Source organism: Suricata suricatta, chromosome 5 (genome assembly GCF_006229205.1).
Source record: "Suricata suricatta isolate VVHF042 chromosome 5, meerkat_22Aug2017_6uvM2_HiC, whole genome shotgun sequence".
In the NCBI taxonomy this organism is placed as follows: domain Eukaryota; kingdom Metazoa; phylum Chordata; class Mammalia; order Carnivora; family Herpestidae; genus Suricata; species Suricata suricatta.
Genome location: NC_043704.1, coordinates 80,472,533 through 80,488,365, shown reverse-complemented (window position 1 = coordinate 80,488,365; position 15,833 = coordinate 80,472,533). Strand labels below are relative to the sequence as shown.

Here is a 15,833-nt window from a genome sequence, read left to right as displayed (position 1 = left end):
CATCTTTTTTGTAGAATTATACCATATGCAAACTTAGATTTATACACAAGAATAAAGAGCACTGAAACTGGTAACCACATGGGTAAATATAAAAACATATTTTTCTTACTAGTTAAATCTCCTTAAAAGGTAATTAACTATTAAAGCAAAAATAATAACAGTGTGTTGTGTAGTTTATAATTTAACATATGTAGAAGTAAAATGTATAACAACAAGAACACAAAGTCCTAGATAAGAAATGCAGATATATTGTGGTAACTTTCTTATATTATATGCAAAGTGGAATAATATTACTTGAATGTAGACTATGATAGTTAAAAGTCACTAAAATAATATAGCTAGGTTATAGCTAATAAGATAAAAAAGGAGATAAAATAAAATCATAAATAATTCAATTAATTAAAAGATTAAGGCAGAAAAAGAACAAAAGGGGAAGAAAGGACAGATGGAAAAAAAACCCAAATAGCAAGACAGTACCTTTAAACCTAACCTTATCAATTATTATAGTAAATGTGAACATTCTAAAACTCTAAAAGGCAGAGATTGTCAGATTAGATAAAGAACTACAACAACCAAGACCCAACAACATGCTTCCTATAAGAAGGTCAATTTAAATATAAAGAGAGTGATGCCTGGGTGGCTCAGGTGGTAAAGCATCAACTTCAGCTCAGGCCACGGTTGTCTGTTCAAGCCTGGTGTCAGGCACTGTGCTGACAGCTCAGAGCCTGGAGCCTGCTTTGGATTCTGTGTCTCCTTCTCTCTCTCTGCCCCTCACCTGCTCACACTCTGTCTCAAAAATAAATAAACATTAAGAAAATTTTAAGTATAAAGACACTAATACATTAAAAGAATGGAGAAAGATATCCTCGTAACTCTAGTGAAATAGAGTTGCTACATTAATTATGACATAATTATAAGAAAGTAGATTTCAAAGCAAAGAGATTACCAAGAATAAAGAGAGTTACTTCATAATGCAGAAGTCAAATTATCATGAGAACATAACAATCCTACATGTTTCACTCCTAGATCTTTACTTAAAAGGAATGAAAGCTGTCCATACAAAGACTTATACAAGAATATTCATGTTTTATATGGAATAGCCTCAAACTGGAATCAACCCAAATATCCAGCAATAGGTGAATGGATAAATAAATTGTGGATATCTACCTATATCCTAGGATACTAATCAGCATTGAAAATAGGTTAATTATTGATACACACAACAACTGGATACATTTTAAAATTGTTATGCTGAGTGAAAGAAGCCACACCAAAAAGTATACATACTGTATGATTCTCTGTATATAAAACATAGAAAATGCAGTCTAATCTATAGTGACAGCAAGCAGATCCATGATTGTATGGACACAGGTGTGGGTGGCTAGGGATGGTGGGAGAAAGAGACTACAAGGGAACTTATGATGGGTATCTTCATTATATTGATGTGGTACTAGTTTTATAGGTGTATACATATGTAAAAGCTTACTGATTATATACTTGAAACATGTGCAATTCATTTTATACCAATTATACCTCACCAAAGCTGCTTTAAAACATTACTACAGCCTTTTACAAAGATCCTTGGGTTACCAGAACTGTGACTGGATCTTGAACCACTGTTCTAGTCTACACTGAGGTGTACTGTTCATTCCAGTCATGGAAATGCTGGGAAGCAGAACGACTGAGGGGCACATGATCCTACTAGTGTTTTTTCTCAAGTCGCCTTATATGAAACACCCCTAGCCCACAGCCATCTAAGTACATCCCTCAGGGACCATCAGTAGTAAAAGACTAACACCCTCTTCCAGCTTACATAGGTTCTGTCTAGGTGCCATGTCATAAACCCTGTTGCTTGAGCGTTCGTAGGCAGACCTGACTTGTTCCACCTTTTCTTAGTCTTTGTATTACTTCTTGCCCTCCAGTTGGGCAAAGCGGGAAGAATACCAAGCTAGAGGCAGAGGACTAGGTTTCTCACTCTGGATTTGTGCTAATGGTGTGTGACCTTGCACAGGTGGGCTTCCTTTCCACATCCAACCTCAGATTTTCATCTGTTGAAAAGAGGGACTTGTATTAAAATTGGTGTACACTAAAAGTCTTGAATGACACAAAAAATGTTTGTGAGTATAATGGTAAGTGAAAAACAAAGCTGGTTTCAAAATTATATATATAGTCTGCTTCTAATTCTATAAAAAGTTATAGGAAAAGAATACATGTCTGTACATGCATGTGTGTAATTGTACTGGTAAATATGGGTGATTTTATTGTTTCCTTTTTTTCTGTTCTCTTCAACTTTTTTTTACAATGTGAATGTGTTACTTTTATAATTGGGAAAAACTAAGAAAAAAATTGAAGGACTTTGCTTGAAAGTCCAATATTCTAAGTTGCTGAAACATCTCAGGAGCCTGAGGAACTAAATAAAGACCAGGAAACTGAAGTTCACATTGTTTCTCCCATTTAGTCTTGGCCATTCATGGAAAGGTGCATTCAGGCTTTCCCAGCTGACTTCCTGACAATGACAGATTGCTCAAGGCTCTGAGCTCTTGTCTGGACTCAGTAAAAGCCCCTCTCTGCTGTGTTTACAGACCCAACCATTCACCTACTTGGCTCTGGAAATGAATAACTTGAAATAGGTTGTTCTAGATCCGAGCTTGAATATTGCTCTGATCTGCCTAAATAGGCCATATCAAATGAGAATTTAGTTTTCCTCTGGCTTATGCTTGGGCAAAAGGAAAAGTCTGGGATTTTCAACAGATGGCTGGATCTAAGGTGATACCAGAACTTGGCTCTTCCTTACTGGCAGAGGCTTCTCTCTGTGGTATCTGTCTGTCCCTACATTCCTGTTTCTCGTGAACAGGGGCATATAATTAAGACATCCACAGAAAGCAGCCCCATAGGAAACAGATTTTCTATTTTAAATTTAAAGTCACTAAAGAAGATAAAAAGATGCTATATACGTCTCTGGGCCAGGAGTCAGATCATTACCCTTTCATTACTTGACCACAGAAGACTGATACTCTCCACAAACAAGGAAAGTGGTACATCATAAATCACTTCTCAGGAGGAAATCTCTGGAAGTTGCTCTCAGACTCAAAATGATACAAATGTTGCAAATAAACATGGTGGTCAAATAAGCTAGTCAAGTTCCATTATCATCACTTTTTCTCAAATATCATATAACAACAGTAGCTCTAATACATCCTTCCTTGGTTCCTCAGAAACCTCAGCCACTAAAACAAATCCTGTCCAGACAATTTGGAACCTCAGGGAATGAAGTATAATTTCTCTCAGGTTCATCTTGAAGTTCCAGATACTTGGACTAAGAAAGCCTCTGGGTAGAGACTTTGGTTCCAAATGCTTTTCATGGTTGTTTTTCTTTTCTTTTTTTTCTCTCTTTTTAAATGTTTCTTTATTTTGAGAGAGAGACAGAGTATGAACAGGGGAGGAGCAGAGAGAGAGGGAGACACAGAATCTGAAGCAGGCTCCAGGCTCTGAGATGTCAGCACAGAGCCCAATGCGGGGCTTGAACTCACAAACTATGAGATCATGACCTGAGCTGTAGTTGGACGCTTAACTGACTGAGCTATCCAGGTGCCCCTCATGGTTGTTTTTCTTGCTCAGAGTTTAGAAACCCAAGATTTTCAGTTTCACCCTTCTCTTCCTATCATGAGAATAATCTATGTTATAACATGCCCCTGGTAGTCTACATAAGATTTAAGACTTATTTATAACTTAAATCCATTTTACCCAGGGGCCAGGAACCTAGTGCGGCTGGGTGAGATGCTGGGAAGGGAGGGTGGGCGAGCCATACTTGGTAGAGTCTTGCCCTGAGGCTGACCCTGAAGGCAGACCCCGATGCTTGTCATCCTGGCTTTGTGGAGCTCTAGGAGAAGACTGGAATTTGCTGAGCTTATGGTCCAATGGAAACTCTCCTTTCCCTTTCCTGCTTTTCATCCACAGTAAATTTTTGATCTCACCAGTCCTTCGGTTACACACCAAAAAATCCTTAATCCTTCTAGTTGTCCTTTTGCCATGACTGGAAAAAAGATGAGAACTACATCTAATATCCACTTGAAATTCTCTCATCCTACCAAGTCCCTAGGAAATAGATCAGAATAATTTTAGCCAGCTTCCCCTTGCTCCTCCTCCTGACTTACTTAAACCGGTGCACGTAAATACCTCCAATTCTCCCCTCCAGGCCTTTGTGCTACAGTTATACATTTGGTTTCTCCATAAGTTAAATTATAAACTGCACAACACAATGTCATTTTATTTTTTGCTTCAATGGTGAATTACCTTTTAAGGAAGTTTAACTAATAAGAAAAATACTCTTTATATTTACCCATGTGGTTACCGGTTTCAGTGCTCTTCATTCTCATGTGTAAACCCGGGTTTCCATATGGAATAATTCTACTAAAAAGATGTTTCTTTATCATTTCTTATAGTGCAGCTTGATACAGTTTTGTACCTCTGGGCACACCCTTACCTTCCTGCCCTGCCCACCTTCCACCACCCACTGGTACGGCCATCTGTACCTCAGCCCTACAGCCATCTCTTTATATACATGCTCTGCCTCCCTGTCTCTGTCTCTGTCTGTCTCTGTCTCTGTCTCTCTCTCTCTCTCTCTCACATACACACACACACACACACACACACACACACACACACGCATACATTAAAACCCTCATTGTACACTTTCTCCTGAGAAGGCTCCCCCCCTTCTCCCCTTTCTGGCCAGGAAGACTCATCAGAAGTAAGTATCTAATGAGCTGCCCTGTTTCAGGGCAAGTGAGGCAAGGACCCGCATCGAGCCTCAGAATCCCAGCACATTTGAGTGGTGGAGGCCCCAGTGAGGGAGGCAGACAAGATCTGCTCAAAGGACACAATGACATGGAGACATGCTGCTGGTTAGATATCCCCCTGCTCCCAAGGATGAGGCATTACCCACTCCCCCTCAACACTGCAAAGCTTCTATTACAGAGACTTACCTGTGTCAGGGGCACAGGCCTCGTCTGCTTTAGCACCATTATCCACATTCTGTATGCTGGCATCTGGGGAATAAAAAGAAGATTTAAGGACCAGCCTATGTTCTCCAGCTTCTTAGAGAGGCAGATAGGGGACCTTCCCATGGGGCCCGGATCACTTGACCTGTGTGTCTCTGAGTATCAGCTAGGTTCACACTGATAGCCCAAATTCCAAGAAGATTGTGACCACAACTTACCTTTCTCTGGCCTCTGACACTCCTGGGTTCTTCTGGCCTGGGTACATGAGATGAATGTGCTCCATCCAAATAGTTCTTGCAGCCTTTGCAGAAGTCTCTCTACCCCCGCCACACATTATTTTATGCCTCTTCTTCTACCCCCCAACCTTCCTTCTGAGCCTGGGTGCAGGAATTCTGCTCCTCTTTTTTCCTCTGAGAGACCATCAGACAGGCATCCCTATAGGGAATGAGTTCTGGTCTCTTAGTTCTCATTTCCACCCTGTAAGGAAGTTACTCTGCACAGGGGACCCCTTAGGAGTGCAGCCTGTGGCTTTGGCAAGTGCATTACAGGTGCAACATCTCCCTTCCATCTTGGGGAATGTTGGTCTATGTACCTGGGCCACTGGCCTCATTGCTGGCCCCCTCCGTTGGGTGGTCAGGGGTCTCCTGTCTGGGCTTCTGGCTGAAGGCCAGGAAGAGGTGCATGCTCAGTGGCTGAGGAAGGTCCACCTCCAGGTATGCCCTCATGAACAGCTTGAAGACATCATAGCTAATTGGCTGAGGAAGAACAAAGAGGGAAAAGTCAGTGCAGAGAAGCAAAGGGACAGAGAAAAAGGAGAGAAGAGAAACTGGGGGGCTGGCAGATAGAGAAATGAAAGACGAGTAGAAAGAAGTGTGGTGATGGGTGAATGCTGGAATGAAAAGGCCAGGAGGTGATGGAGAATGACAGGTGCAGGGAGCAGGAAACAGGATACAAGAAAGAGAAAACACTGATGGCTGCATGTTGGTGCTCACCGGAGGTTTCTGTAACAAGATGTGCCTAAAACTAGGCAGAAAGGGGGTGATGGGGAGCAAGCACTGGACATGGAGGATTCTGCCCACAAGCCAGACTGCTCTGTAATGAGCAGGACTTGGTCAATGCCCTGGATCCTAGTTAAGGTGAAGAAGGATGTAGCTGCAAACATGGTAGAAAGATGGGTCTTCTGCAGTGTCTCCATTTCTGCTTGTGTTATGAGGGATGGGATCCCTGAGTATGTGGGTCTTAGAAAAATAGGAAAAGACAGCCTCCATCATTCACTTTCATAACTGACCTTCCCTGGAGGAACCTCAAGATAACAGGAGAGGGTATGTGTCTGGCTCAGCTGCTCTCTAAACATGTCCTTGTGAAGGTTTTAGGCACTAGGAGAAGAGCAGGAAGCCAAGGACAGAAGGTAGAATCAAGAAACGTGCCAAAAACTAGAAGCTCTCCCTGCTGTATCTCTCCCACTACTGCCTGGCTTCTGGTCCCAGGCTGGGAGCAGCCATGCCAGAAAGGGCTGCTGTACTCAGCAAACACTCAACAAAGACAGTTTGCAGTGAGTCATCACTGGCTCGTGCTCCGATGGCATCAGATTCTTCATAAAATCGGCAGATGCTCCTGGAAATCACTGAGGAAGCTCTACTCTAAGATCTGCTGTGCAGGCTTTTGTAAATAATAACAGCCATGAGAATAAAATCCCTTTCTGGGAGCCTATTTTGTTCTCCTTGCAAAATGTTGATAGCATTTAACCCCTTGTCTCTTCTAGAAAATCTGGGAGCCTTCCCAGAACCATAAGCCAGGGGCACCTGGGTGGCTCAGTCAAGCCTACGACTTCGGTTCAGGTCAGATCTCACATTCGTGGGTTCGAGCCCCGTGACAGGCTCTGTGCTGACAGCTCAGAGCCTGGAGCCTGCTTCTGGTTCTGTGTCTCCTTCTCTCTCTGTCCCTCCCCCTCTCATGCTCTGTCTCTCTCTGTATCAAACATAAATAAAACATTAAAAAAAATTAAAAAAAAAAAAAGAACCACAAGCCAGTTTGAATTTTTACAATCAGGTTCGGGATACAAAGTTTTGGCCCTAAAAACAAGCGATGCCCTCCTGGTCCCAATGGGACAGAGCTCACACAGCAGCTTCTACTTGTCTCCAGGTGGGGTTATTCTATACATCTCCTTTGCAGAGTGGAGGAAACCTGATTTGGTTGGACAGAGGATAATGCAGGCTCTTAGCAGGTTATGGGATCTCGAACCAAATGGTGGACTCACATTTCTTGTGATAACTACCAATCAGCCTCCATCTCTCTGTCTTTTCTGCTCCTGAGGCTCTGTGTCTCTCTTTTATCCTTTTTCTGTCCCTCTCTGTCTCCACAGCCTCATCACCTCAGAATGTCTCTTCCTCACACATCCTCCTCTTTTTCACCAGTCTCTGTCAGCAAAATCTTTTCCTCCTACTTTCCAAGTGGAACCCACCCCCCATGACCCTTGATTCCTCCCTCCCTGCATCTGAAGGCATCTCCCAGCATCTGCTTCTCTACCTGCAAGCATATTCAAGGGCACTGCTCCAAAGAAATGGCTGGTTACTCGAGTTCCTAGCCTGTCCTTCTTCCCCTCCCCTTCAGCATTCTCCAGCCAGACCACACTAAGCTCGTCACCTCCTTCATCCTATTTGCTCTGGCTTCTAGCCCCTCACCTCTGAACCACGCTCTGGAAGGTCATAGGTTCAGTTGTCTCTTTTCCGACTTGCTTCTCTGTAGCATTCCATCCTCTCTTCTTGAAACTTTCTGTTTTCTGTGGTGGTGTGCTATTTTGGTTCTCTTCATTCTCTACTTTGACTATTTGCTGATGTTACTGTCCTTATTTTAAAAGGCTCCTTTGGCACTCTTTTCCTTCACACTATCTTAATTGACAAGGACTGTTTACAATGTCCAGTTGATCTTTGAACAATACAGGTTTGAACTGTGCAAGCCCACTTACATGTAGATTTTTTTCAATAAATACAGAACAATACTATAAATGTATTTTCTCTTCCTTATGATTTCCTAGCTTCCTTTATTGTAGAATATAGTACAGTATACACAACACAAATAACATAGAAAATGTTTGTTAATCAACTGTTTATGTTAAAAGTAGGGCTTCCAGTCTATAGGAGGCTACTTGTAGTTAAGCTTTTGGGGAGTCAAAAGTTATACATAGATTTCCAGGTGTGCGGGAGTCAGTGACCCTAACCCCCACGTTACTCAAGGGTCAATTGTAGTTTTAAGCCCCAAAGTATCCTGTTAATGCTTTTTGGTTAGCATCAAATTGAGACTATCAGCATAAAATATTTCCAGAAAACAGACTATTCTAAATGATTTTTAAAAAGAGAAAGTTTAGCTGAACAAAGTCTAACATAATGCTCTTAAAACACCAAAGCTGAAAGATCATCAAACAAGATGAGTGTGGGATTTAGGAGACCTCATGACTGGCTTCAGCTCTACCACATTTTGTCGGCTTTGTGAACCTCAGTTTCTTTGACAGCAAATTGTGGAGGGTGAACTAAAAGGTCTCAAGTTCTAAACTTTTATTATCCTCCTCCCTGAACCAGTTCCTCTTCCTAACCCTGCTGTTTCTGTTAATAATACCAACATTCACCCAATATTCCAGGCTCAGCTTGGAACCCCCAGCCATCTGAGATTAGCTCTTGTCCTTTCCTTCCGCTCACTGTTCTTTTGTAATATCTGTCACATTTAGTCTTTCCTGTGTGTCCACTGCCCATCTGCCACCACCCTGACCAGAAGGCCACTGAAGGCCCAATGTTCCTGGCTTCAGACTTCTGTTTCTTGCATCCTACCTGGTCCACTACAGCACTTCTCGAAGGCTTCCTTGCCTCCACCCGGTCAGTCCTCTCTTCTCATCCATCCTTGCCAGACTGATCTTCCCAAAGCACAATTCTGATCAGATAGCTTCTCTGTCCAAAAACTTTCCATGGATTCTAATTATAAATTATATACATGTGCTATTGTGTTCCTCTAATACATTATAAAACATACACAAGAGAAGAAATGAGAAAATAGAAGTTAGATGAGATAAAAATCAATGTAAATAGAAGGTGTAATTTGTAGTGTTCCCACATTCCAATGGATCATCCTGTGTACTCCTTGAGTCCTCTGGGATTCACAGCCCTCCCTCAATGCGACTCCAACCTAAATCTGTAGCTATTTCAAGTACTGAGACCATTCTGGTCTATTCTCCTATAATTCCCTATGTGTACCTCCACATTCTGTCCACACTGATCTACATGTTCTTTCCTGATCAAGCATCCCTGCATATCACATAAACTGCTTCCTTCTCTACCTGTTAAAATTCTAGCTATCCTGTAAGGTCCAGTCCATATGTCACCTCCTCCAGGAAGCCTAGTATGATTTCCCATACCTGGATTTCTGCACTTTTCCACTTTGGTTCCCATCCTATCACACTTATATCTGCTGCCCTCTATTAATATATAGTTGTTTGTGACATACATATCCTTAGTTTCTAGATCTAGAGCTCTAGGAAGGTAGGGAAATATCTTATTTCATCTAAGTATCCTCCACACCACCTAGAATAGTGTTTCCTAAAAGGTATTTTAGTGGATGTTGGGTTTCTCATTGGTATACTTGGCTGCCATCGATTATTGTGGGCTCTATTCAGTCAGCATATATGTACTGAGCCTCCTAGGTACAAGAAACACCTGGGGGAACACATCTAAGAAATACACATGGGTTTGTACCTTCAAGAGACTCAGGTATTAAAATAATTCCAATATAGGATCAATAGTGGTGAGTGCCATAGGAAAAGAACTGACAAACTCGTATGAGAACTTAGAAAACAACAATTAAACACAAGTCCAGCCATTCATGACTGTATTCTGAGCAACAGGGTGGCACAGAATAAGCCCAGAAACAAAGGTCATTCATATCAGAAGAGCCTAGATCGCCTCATGTCACTGGTGCTCTGAAAGTTCAGTGACTTTCCCCAGCCACCTAGCAGCAGAGGAAAACCAGAAGCCCAATCTCTGACTTTCACTCTAGTGCTCTTGTTACGGTATCTGTTCTGGGTCCCAGTGTTAACATACGACTCCCTGCCACTCTCTCCAGGAATCTCAAGTACAGCGGGCAAAGAAGTGTGACTGTGTGCTACTCTCAAAGTTTTATCTGGGTTATGACAGAATAAGTTCTTTAGGAGCACAAGCCAGGCTCAGAGTAGCTGCTAGTGAATGTGTGATAGGCAGAAAGTGGTTTACTATGGCAAAACCAGTAAACAAACACTATGAGGCATGTTAGCAATTCTCTGAGCTCTGGAATAACATGCTAGCCACTGCCATGGCATAAGCCTGTTTTTTCCCCCAGAAACTGCAACTTTCATGTAGGAAATAGCTGGACAATTGCTGTTTCTGCAATCTGTTTAAAGTGCTAATTCTAGGGGCGCCTGGGTGGCTCAGTCGGTTAAGCATCTGACTTTGGCTCAGGTCATGATCTCATGGTTCATGGGTTCAAGCCCCACGTCGGGCTCTGTGCTGCCGGCTAGCTCAGAGCCTGGAACCTGTCTTCAGATTCTGTATCTCCCTCTCTCTCTGACTCTCCTCTACTCATGCTGTCTCTCTCTGTCTCTCAAAAATAATAAAAAAAGATAAAAAAATTAAAGTGCTTATTCTTATACAGGTTAAGAAAGGAGGGGACTATATGGACAGTTTACTGTGCATCGGGCAGTTTACGTATATGAGCTCAAGTCTTACAACAGTGTAAGGTTGGACTATTACTGCCATTTTGTGGATGAAAAAATTCTGAAAACACAAATAACTTGCTCAAAGTCATAAAGCAAATGACAGAGCCGGGCTTTGTGCTTAGGTGTGTCTGAGTCTGAGATCATAGGGCCACCAAGCACCTTGCCCCTTCTGTTCCACTCTGTTTTTGTCCACTTTCTCGCTGTCTTCAGCTATACTCAGTTTTCCAGAGAATCACTCAGTGCTGAAGGGGAAGAGCATACTTGTCATGGCCAGATACAGTGCTCAACTCTGAAAACTTAAAAAAAAAAAGTTTATTTATTTTGAGAGAGGGAGAGCAGAAAAGGGGGCAGAGAAAGAGGGAGAGAGAGAATCCCAAACAGCCTCTGTGCTGACATGAGGCTCGATCCCACCAACTGTGAGACCGTGACCTGAGCCAAAATCAAGAGTGATGTTTAACCGACTGAGCCTGACAGGCGCCACCCACTCTGCAAACTTTTATTCCTCACCTTGCTTTCCTAGCCACCTGCCCCTTCCCACAACTGACTCATTCCTCCTTGAGACATTTTAGCAGCAGTAAGCCATCAAGCTCGAGAGAAATTAAATTCTTTTTGTTTCCCCAAGCCCGTGCCGGGACATTACACCTACTAGAAGCCAGCCGCACTGTGAGAGAGAATAAAATCAGAGAGACAGAGCTTCCCGGGGACATCGCAGTGCCAGGCATACAAAGAGTGGGGGCCAGCATGATGGAGGCGGGGGTGGCAGCAGACTCCCACAGCCAAGCTGCTCTCTGCTTCTGAAAGCTCCCCATGGCCTTCACACCCTCAGTGGCCCTGACCGAATTGTTCCCCTCCCACTCTTCAGCCTCAGGGCTGACGGGCTCATTAGCAGCCCCCACCCTTCTTTGTTCCCGTGTTTTGGATGGAGCAGTGGGAGGGGCAAGGAGTTCTTTGCTGGCTTTGCCATCTTCTCTGCGTGGCTTCTCCTCAGGAATGTTCTTTGAAAGGGTTCATTCTCAGTCTGGCTCCTGTACTGGCAACCTTCCTCCTGCTTCATTCTCCTGATGATGGGGGCATTTTATCCAAAATCCTCACTCAGGTGTACCTTGAGGACATGTACTTTGTTAAATCACTGCCAGTGTCCAGCAGAAAAGGGGTTGACTCAGGATTTGTTGAAAGGATGACAATACAAATAGATAAGTGACCAGCATCATCCCAAGTTTGTCCTGCTGATCAGTCATTTTTCTGCAATTAGCCCTCATAAAAGGACCCAGGAGCAGGGAAAAGGAAGTTGAGTTTAAAACATTCCGGGAAAAGGAGCCAGAAAGGAAATAATAGTACATACCATTTTTTAAGTGTCCCATAAAGTGTTAGACATTTTGCAAAAATTGTGTCATTCAATCCACTCATTTGTAAACTTCAACATCTTTGGTTGTTGTTATCTTCAGATCACACATAAGGAAACTGAGGCTCAAAAAGGTGAAATATTATTTCAGGCCACATTACTGGTTGGCAGCAAAGGTAGAAGTCTAACCTCACACAGTATAACTCCAGGGTCAAGGCTCTTAAACTTGAGCCTGCCAATAGGAAGTAAGTTCTGAAGGGCAGGAATAGTGCTTTCTCATCTTTCTATCTTCTACAGTGCCCAACAGTGCCTGGATCCTCAAGAAACATTAGATGAGCTGAATTTGAAAGTAGGGGATGTCTTACATTCATTTACTCATTCAACAAATATTTCTTGAGCGCCTGCTACGAGCCAGATATTCTTCTGGGCACTGGGGATACTGAAATGAACAAAAATACTCTAGTGGCAGAGACAGACAATTAAAAAGTTATAAAGCATGACAGATGGTGAGAAATACTAAGGAAGACAACACAGCATGGAAAGATAAGAAAGGAAAGAGGGCTTAACATTTTAAGCAGAGTAGGTGATATTCACTGAGAAGGTCACTTGAGCAAATGCTTGAAGGAGGTGAGGAAATAAACAGTGTGGATACTGAGGGAGAAACATTCCAGGAAAAGGCAAAGGCAAACGCAAAGGTACTGAGGTTAGAGCAACCTGGGCTTGTTTGACAGCATCAAAGAGGTTAATATGGCTGGAATCAAATGAAGAGGAGAGTAGCAAGAGATGAGGTTAGATGGTAATGACTTTGATTTTAACTCTGAATAGGGGCAAAGGGACCATGAGGGATTGTAGAGCAGAGCAGTGAGATGATCTGACTTAAGTTTTAATGGACTGCCTAGTGTGTGTGCAAAGAATAGACTTTAAAGGTCAAGAGCAGAAACAGGGATCCTAGTTAGGTGACTATTACAATGATCTGGGCAAAAGGTAAGTGGTGAGATGTGACTAGATTTTGGACATATTTTGAAGGTAGAAGTTAGGGTTTGCTGATGAACTGGATGTGAGATGTGAGAAGAAAAGTCAATGATGACTCTAGTTTTAGACCAAAGAACTTAAAGAATGGAGTTATTTACTGATATGGGGAAGACTGCTGGAAAAGTCAGCTTTATAGGGGAAGATCAATAGGCTCAGTTTAGCTCATGTTAGTTTGAGATACCAATTTGATTGTTAAGTGGAAATGTCAAGTCAGGGGGGTAAAAGGAAAACCAGGAAGAGTGTAGTTTCCTGAAATCCAAGTGAAGAAAGTGGAGGAGGATATGATCAACTGTGTCTAATGTTGTTGAGTAAAATAACTATTGAGTTTTGGCCACAAGGAGATCCTTTGCTATCTTCAGTAGTGCTTTTAGTGGAGGAGTGGGGGTTATGCTCTGATTGAAGGGCTTTCGAAAAGTGGGAAGAAGAGGAATTGGAGGCAGTGACTATAGAAAAATCTTTGAACAGTTTTTCTATAAGGGACAGGAGAGAAATGAGGTAACTGGAGAAAGAAATGGAGTCAGAAGAATATTTTTAATTATTGGACAAATAACAGTAAATTTACATGTTGATGAGAAAAACCTAACAAACAGTGAAAAGCTGACATGAAGGAGATCTATAAACAGAGAAAGCAATGCCTGTCAATAGACCAGAAGAGGATGGGAATGAGTGCACACGCAGAGGGGTGTAACTTAACTAGGAACATGGGGAGTTCATCCCTAGTTACAGGAGAAAAGATACAGAGGTGGGTAAAGATCTCATGGAAGATCTCTTCTGATTATTTCTATTTTCTCAGTGAAGTAGAAAGCATGGTTGATAACTGAGAATGAAGATAGAAAAGTGGAAAGATTTGAAGAGAGAGGAGAAGGTATGAGGTAGTCTAGGACAGTGAGAGGGTGATTAAACTTGGCAAACATATAATTCCAGTGAGCACCAATACCTCACTTGAGATTTAGGAGAAAATATGTTGAGAAGCAAGTTCTTCAAGATGAGCTAAACTTATGAGAGGGGCAAATTTTATGGAAGGGCTGGAAAACAGGGCTAAAGGCTTGAAATGCAAATATTCTTACCTCATGTGGATCATATTGTTTGAGGCTCCCACCCTCATTAAACTCAGCCAAGACATCCTTTATCTTCTTGGAAGAATCTGGAGAGACACAATCCACATGTGAAATATTGGGAGCTGGGCCAAGTAAATTCTAACCTTGGGTATGATGGAGCAATCCCTCATTCCTAAGACTATATGGGAAAATGCCACCCTTATCTGCCTTTCTCCCCTCTTCTTTTTCTCAATATAGTCTCTCTCCTGATGTATGAATTACCTTTCTAAAACACAAATGTGATTAGCTCATGTTCCTGTTCAACACACTTCAGTGACTCTCAGTTTTGCCAGGATAAAGCTTAACTCTCTTAGCTTGGCATACAAGTATGTGGTGATCTGCCTTACCCTATTCTTTATCTCTTACTTTAAACTTCCACCACATTTCCAGAAATCCCTGAATATACTATGTATTCACTCATTCATTCTTGGAGTCTTTTCTCTATACTATAAACTTCACTCAATTCTTGGTACCCAGCTTAAATGTCAACTCCTTTGTAAAGTCTTAGTTTATCATTTATAGTTGATTATTCCCTCTCCAGGCTCTCACATGGCTTGTACATAACTCTGTAATAGTACTTGTCATGTACTGTTCTAATATTTATTAACTTGCCTTTCTTACTCATCTCCTGCCTCAGTTCTACCTTGAATGCTGTACTTGGCTAGTGAGTCTTTCTACATCACACAATGTCTGATACATAACTAATGTTCAGAAAACCAATATACTAGATAACTGCATAAAATCTGAGCAGAAATTTTAAAATATTTAAAATTTTGTTGATTAAAGAGGATAAATGGGAATTAAGCCCAGTGATGCTCTGTCCTTGGTGCTGAAACAGAGACTCAGGATTCATGAAGCATGGTGATTTAGAAAATTCTCCTTTCCATAGGAAATAATTTGGAAACTCTCAGAGAAAATGTTGGCTGCTTCTTCTTTTGGGTTTTATTAGGAAATAGGGAGTCTAGAAAATAGAGTCAATAATTGTCATTATAAACACATCTTGAGTGTATCCTGTGTAGTTACCAGAAACTTATGACATCAGGGAAAACTATGGTGTTTGTGCTCTCCTTGTCTTGCAGTATTGTGAATAATGATGAGCTTCCCAGGCTCCATTACTGTCACAGTTTGAACATATGAGCAAAGGGCAATGTCATTAAAAACTGACATAATGTTCCTTGGTATTTATGCTATTTGTACAAAGGGCTATACTCTCATAGGCCTATATAAAGTAGATATCCTCATGAGCTGGGCTGTTCTCTATGGCTCTGCTGACTTGGATTCAATCAAGCACAAGTTATAATCATTTCAGGACTGAGAAATACTGAAATGCCACAGGAACATGTTGATGTTGCCTAAAAATGGACATTTCTTCCTGAAATTCAAAACAGATGTTGAAAAACTAATAGCTCAGTGAGATCCAGGCAGCAGATGTCATCAATTTGGGCTGCTTCCATTCAATTCAGAAAATTCTATGGAGAGTGAGATGTTGCAAGGTACTGCTGATGAACTAGCTGGGGAGATGATCTGAATAACTGTGGTAACGATAGCTACCTCTTTTAGGAGCCTTTACTGCACATTCTCATTCTCATATTCTCCTCTGCCAATCCATGCACATTTGGTTAAATTTT

General features: G+C 41.8%; 1 protein-coding gene across 3 annotated transcripts in view; it reads right to left on the bottom strand.

Moving 5' to 3' along the window:
* Positions 1-15,833, bottom strand: part of DGKG (diacylglycerol kinase gamma) — a 210,241-nt gene that overhangs the window by 142,216 nt on the left and 52,192 nt on the right. For all 3 annotated transcript variants that reach the window (XM_029939689.1, XM_029939690.1, XM_029939692.1), the window contains exons 3-5: positions 14,176-14,252; positions 5,593-5,755; positions 4,986-5,048 (exon numbers count right to left, since the gene is read on the bottom strand). In XM_029939689.1, coding sequence (XP_029795549.1) covers positions 4,986-5,048; positions 5,593-5,755; positions 14,176-14,252 — 303 coding nt within the window. The remainder of the gene's footprint in view (positions 1-4,985; positions 5,049-5,592; positions 5,756-14,175; positions 14,253-15,833) is intronic.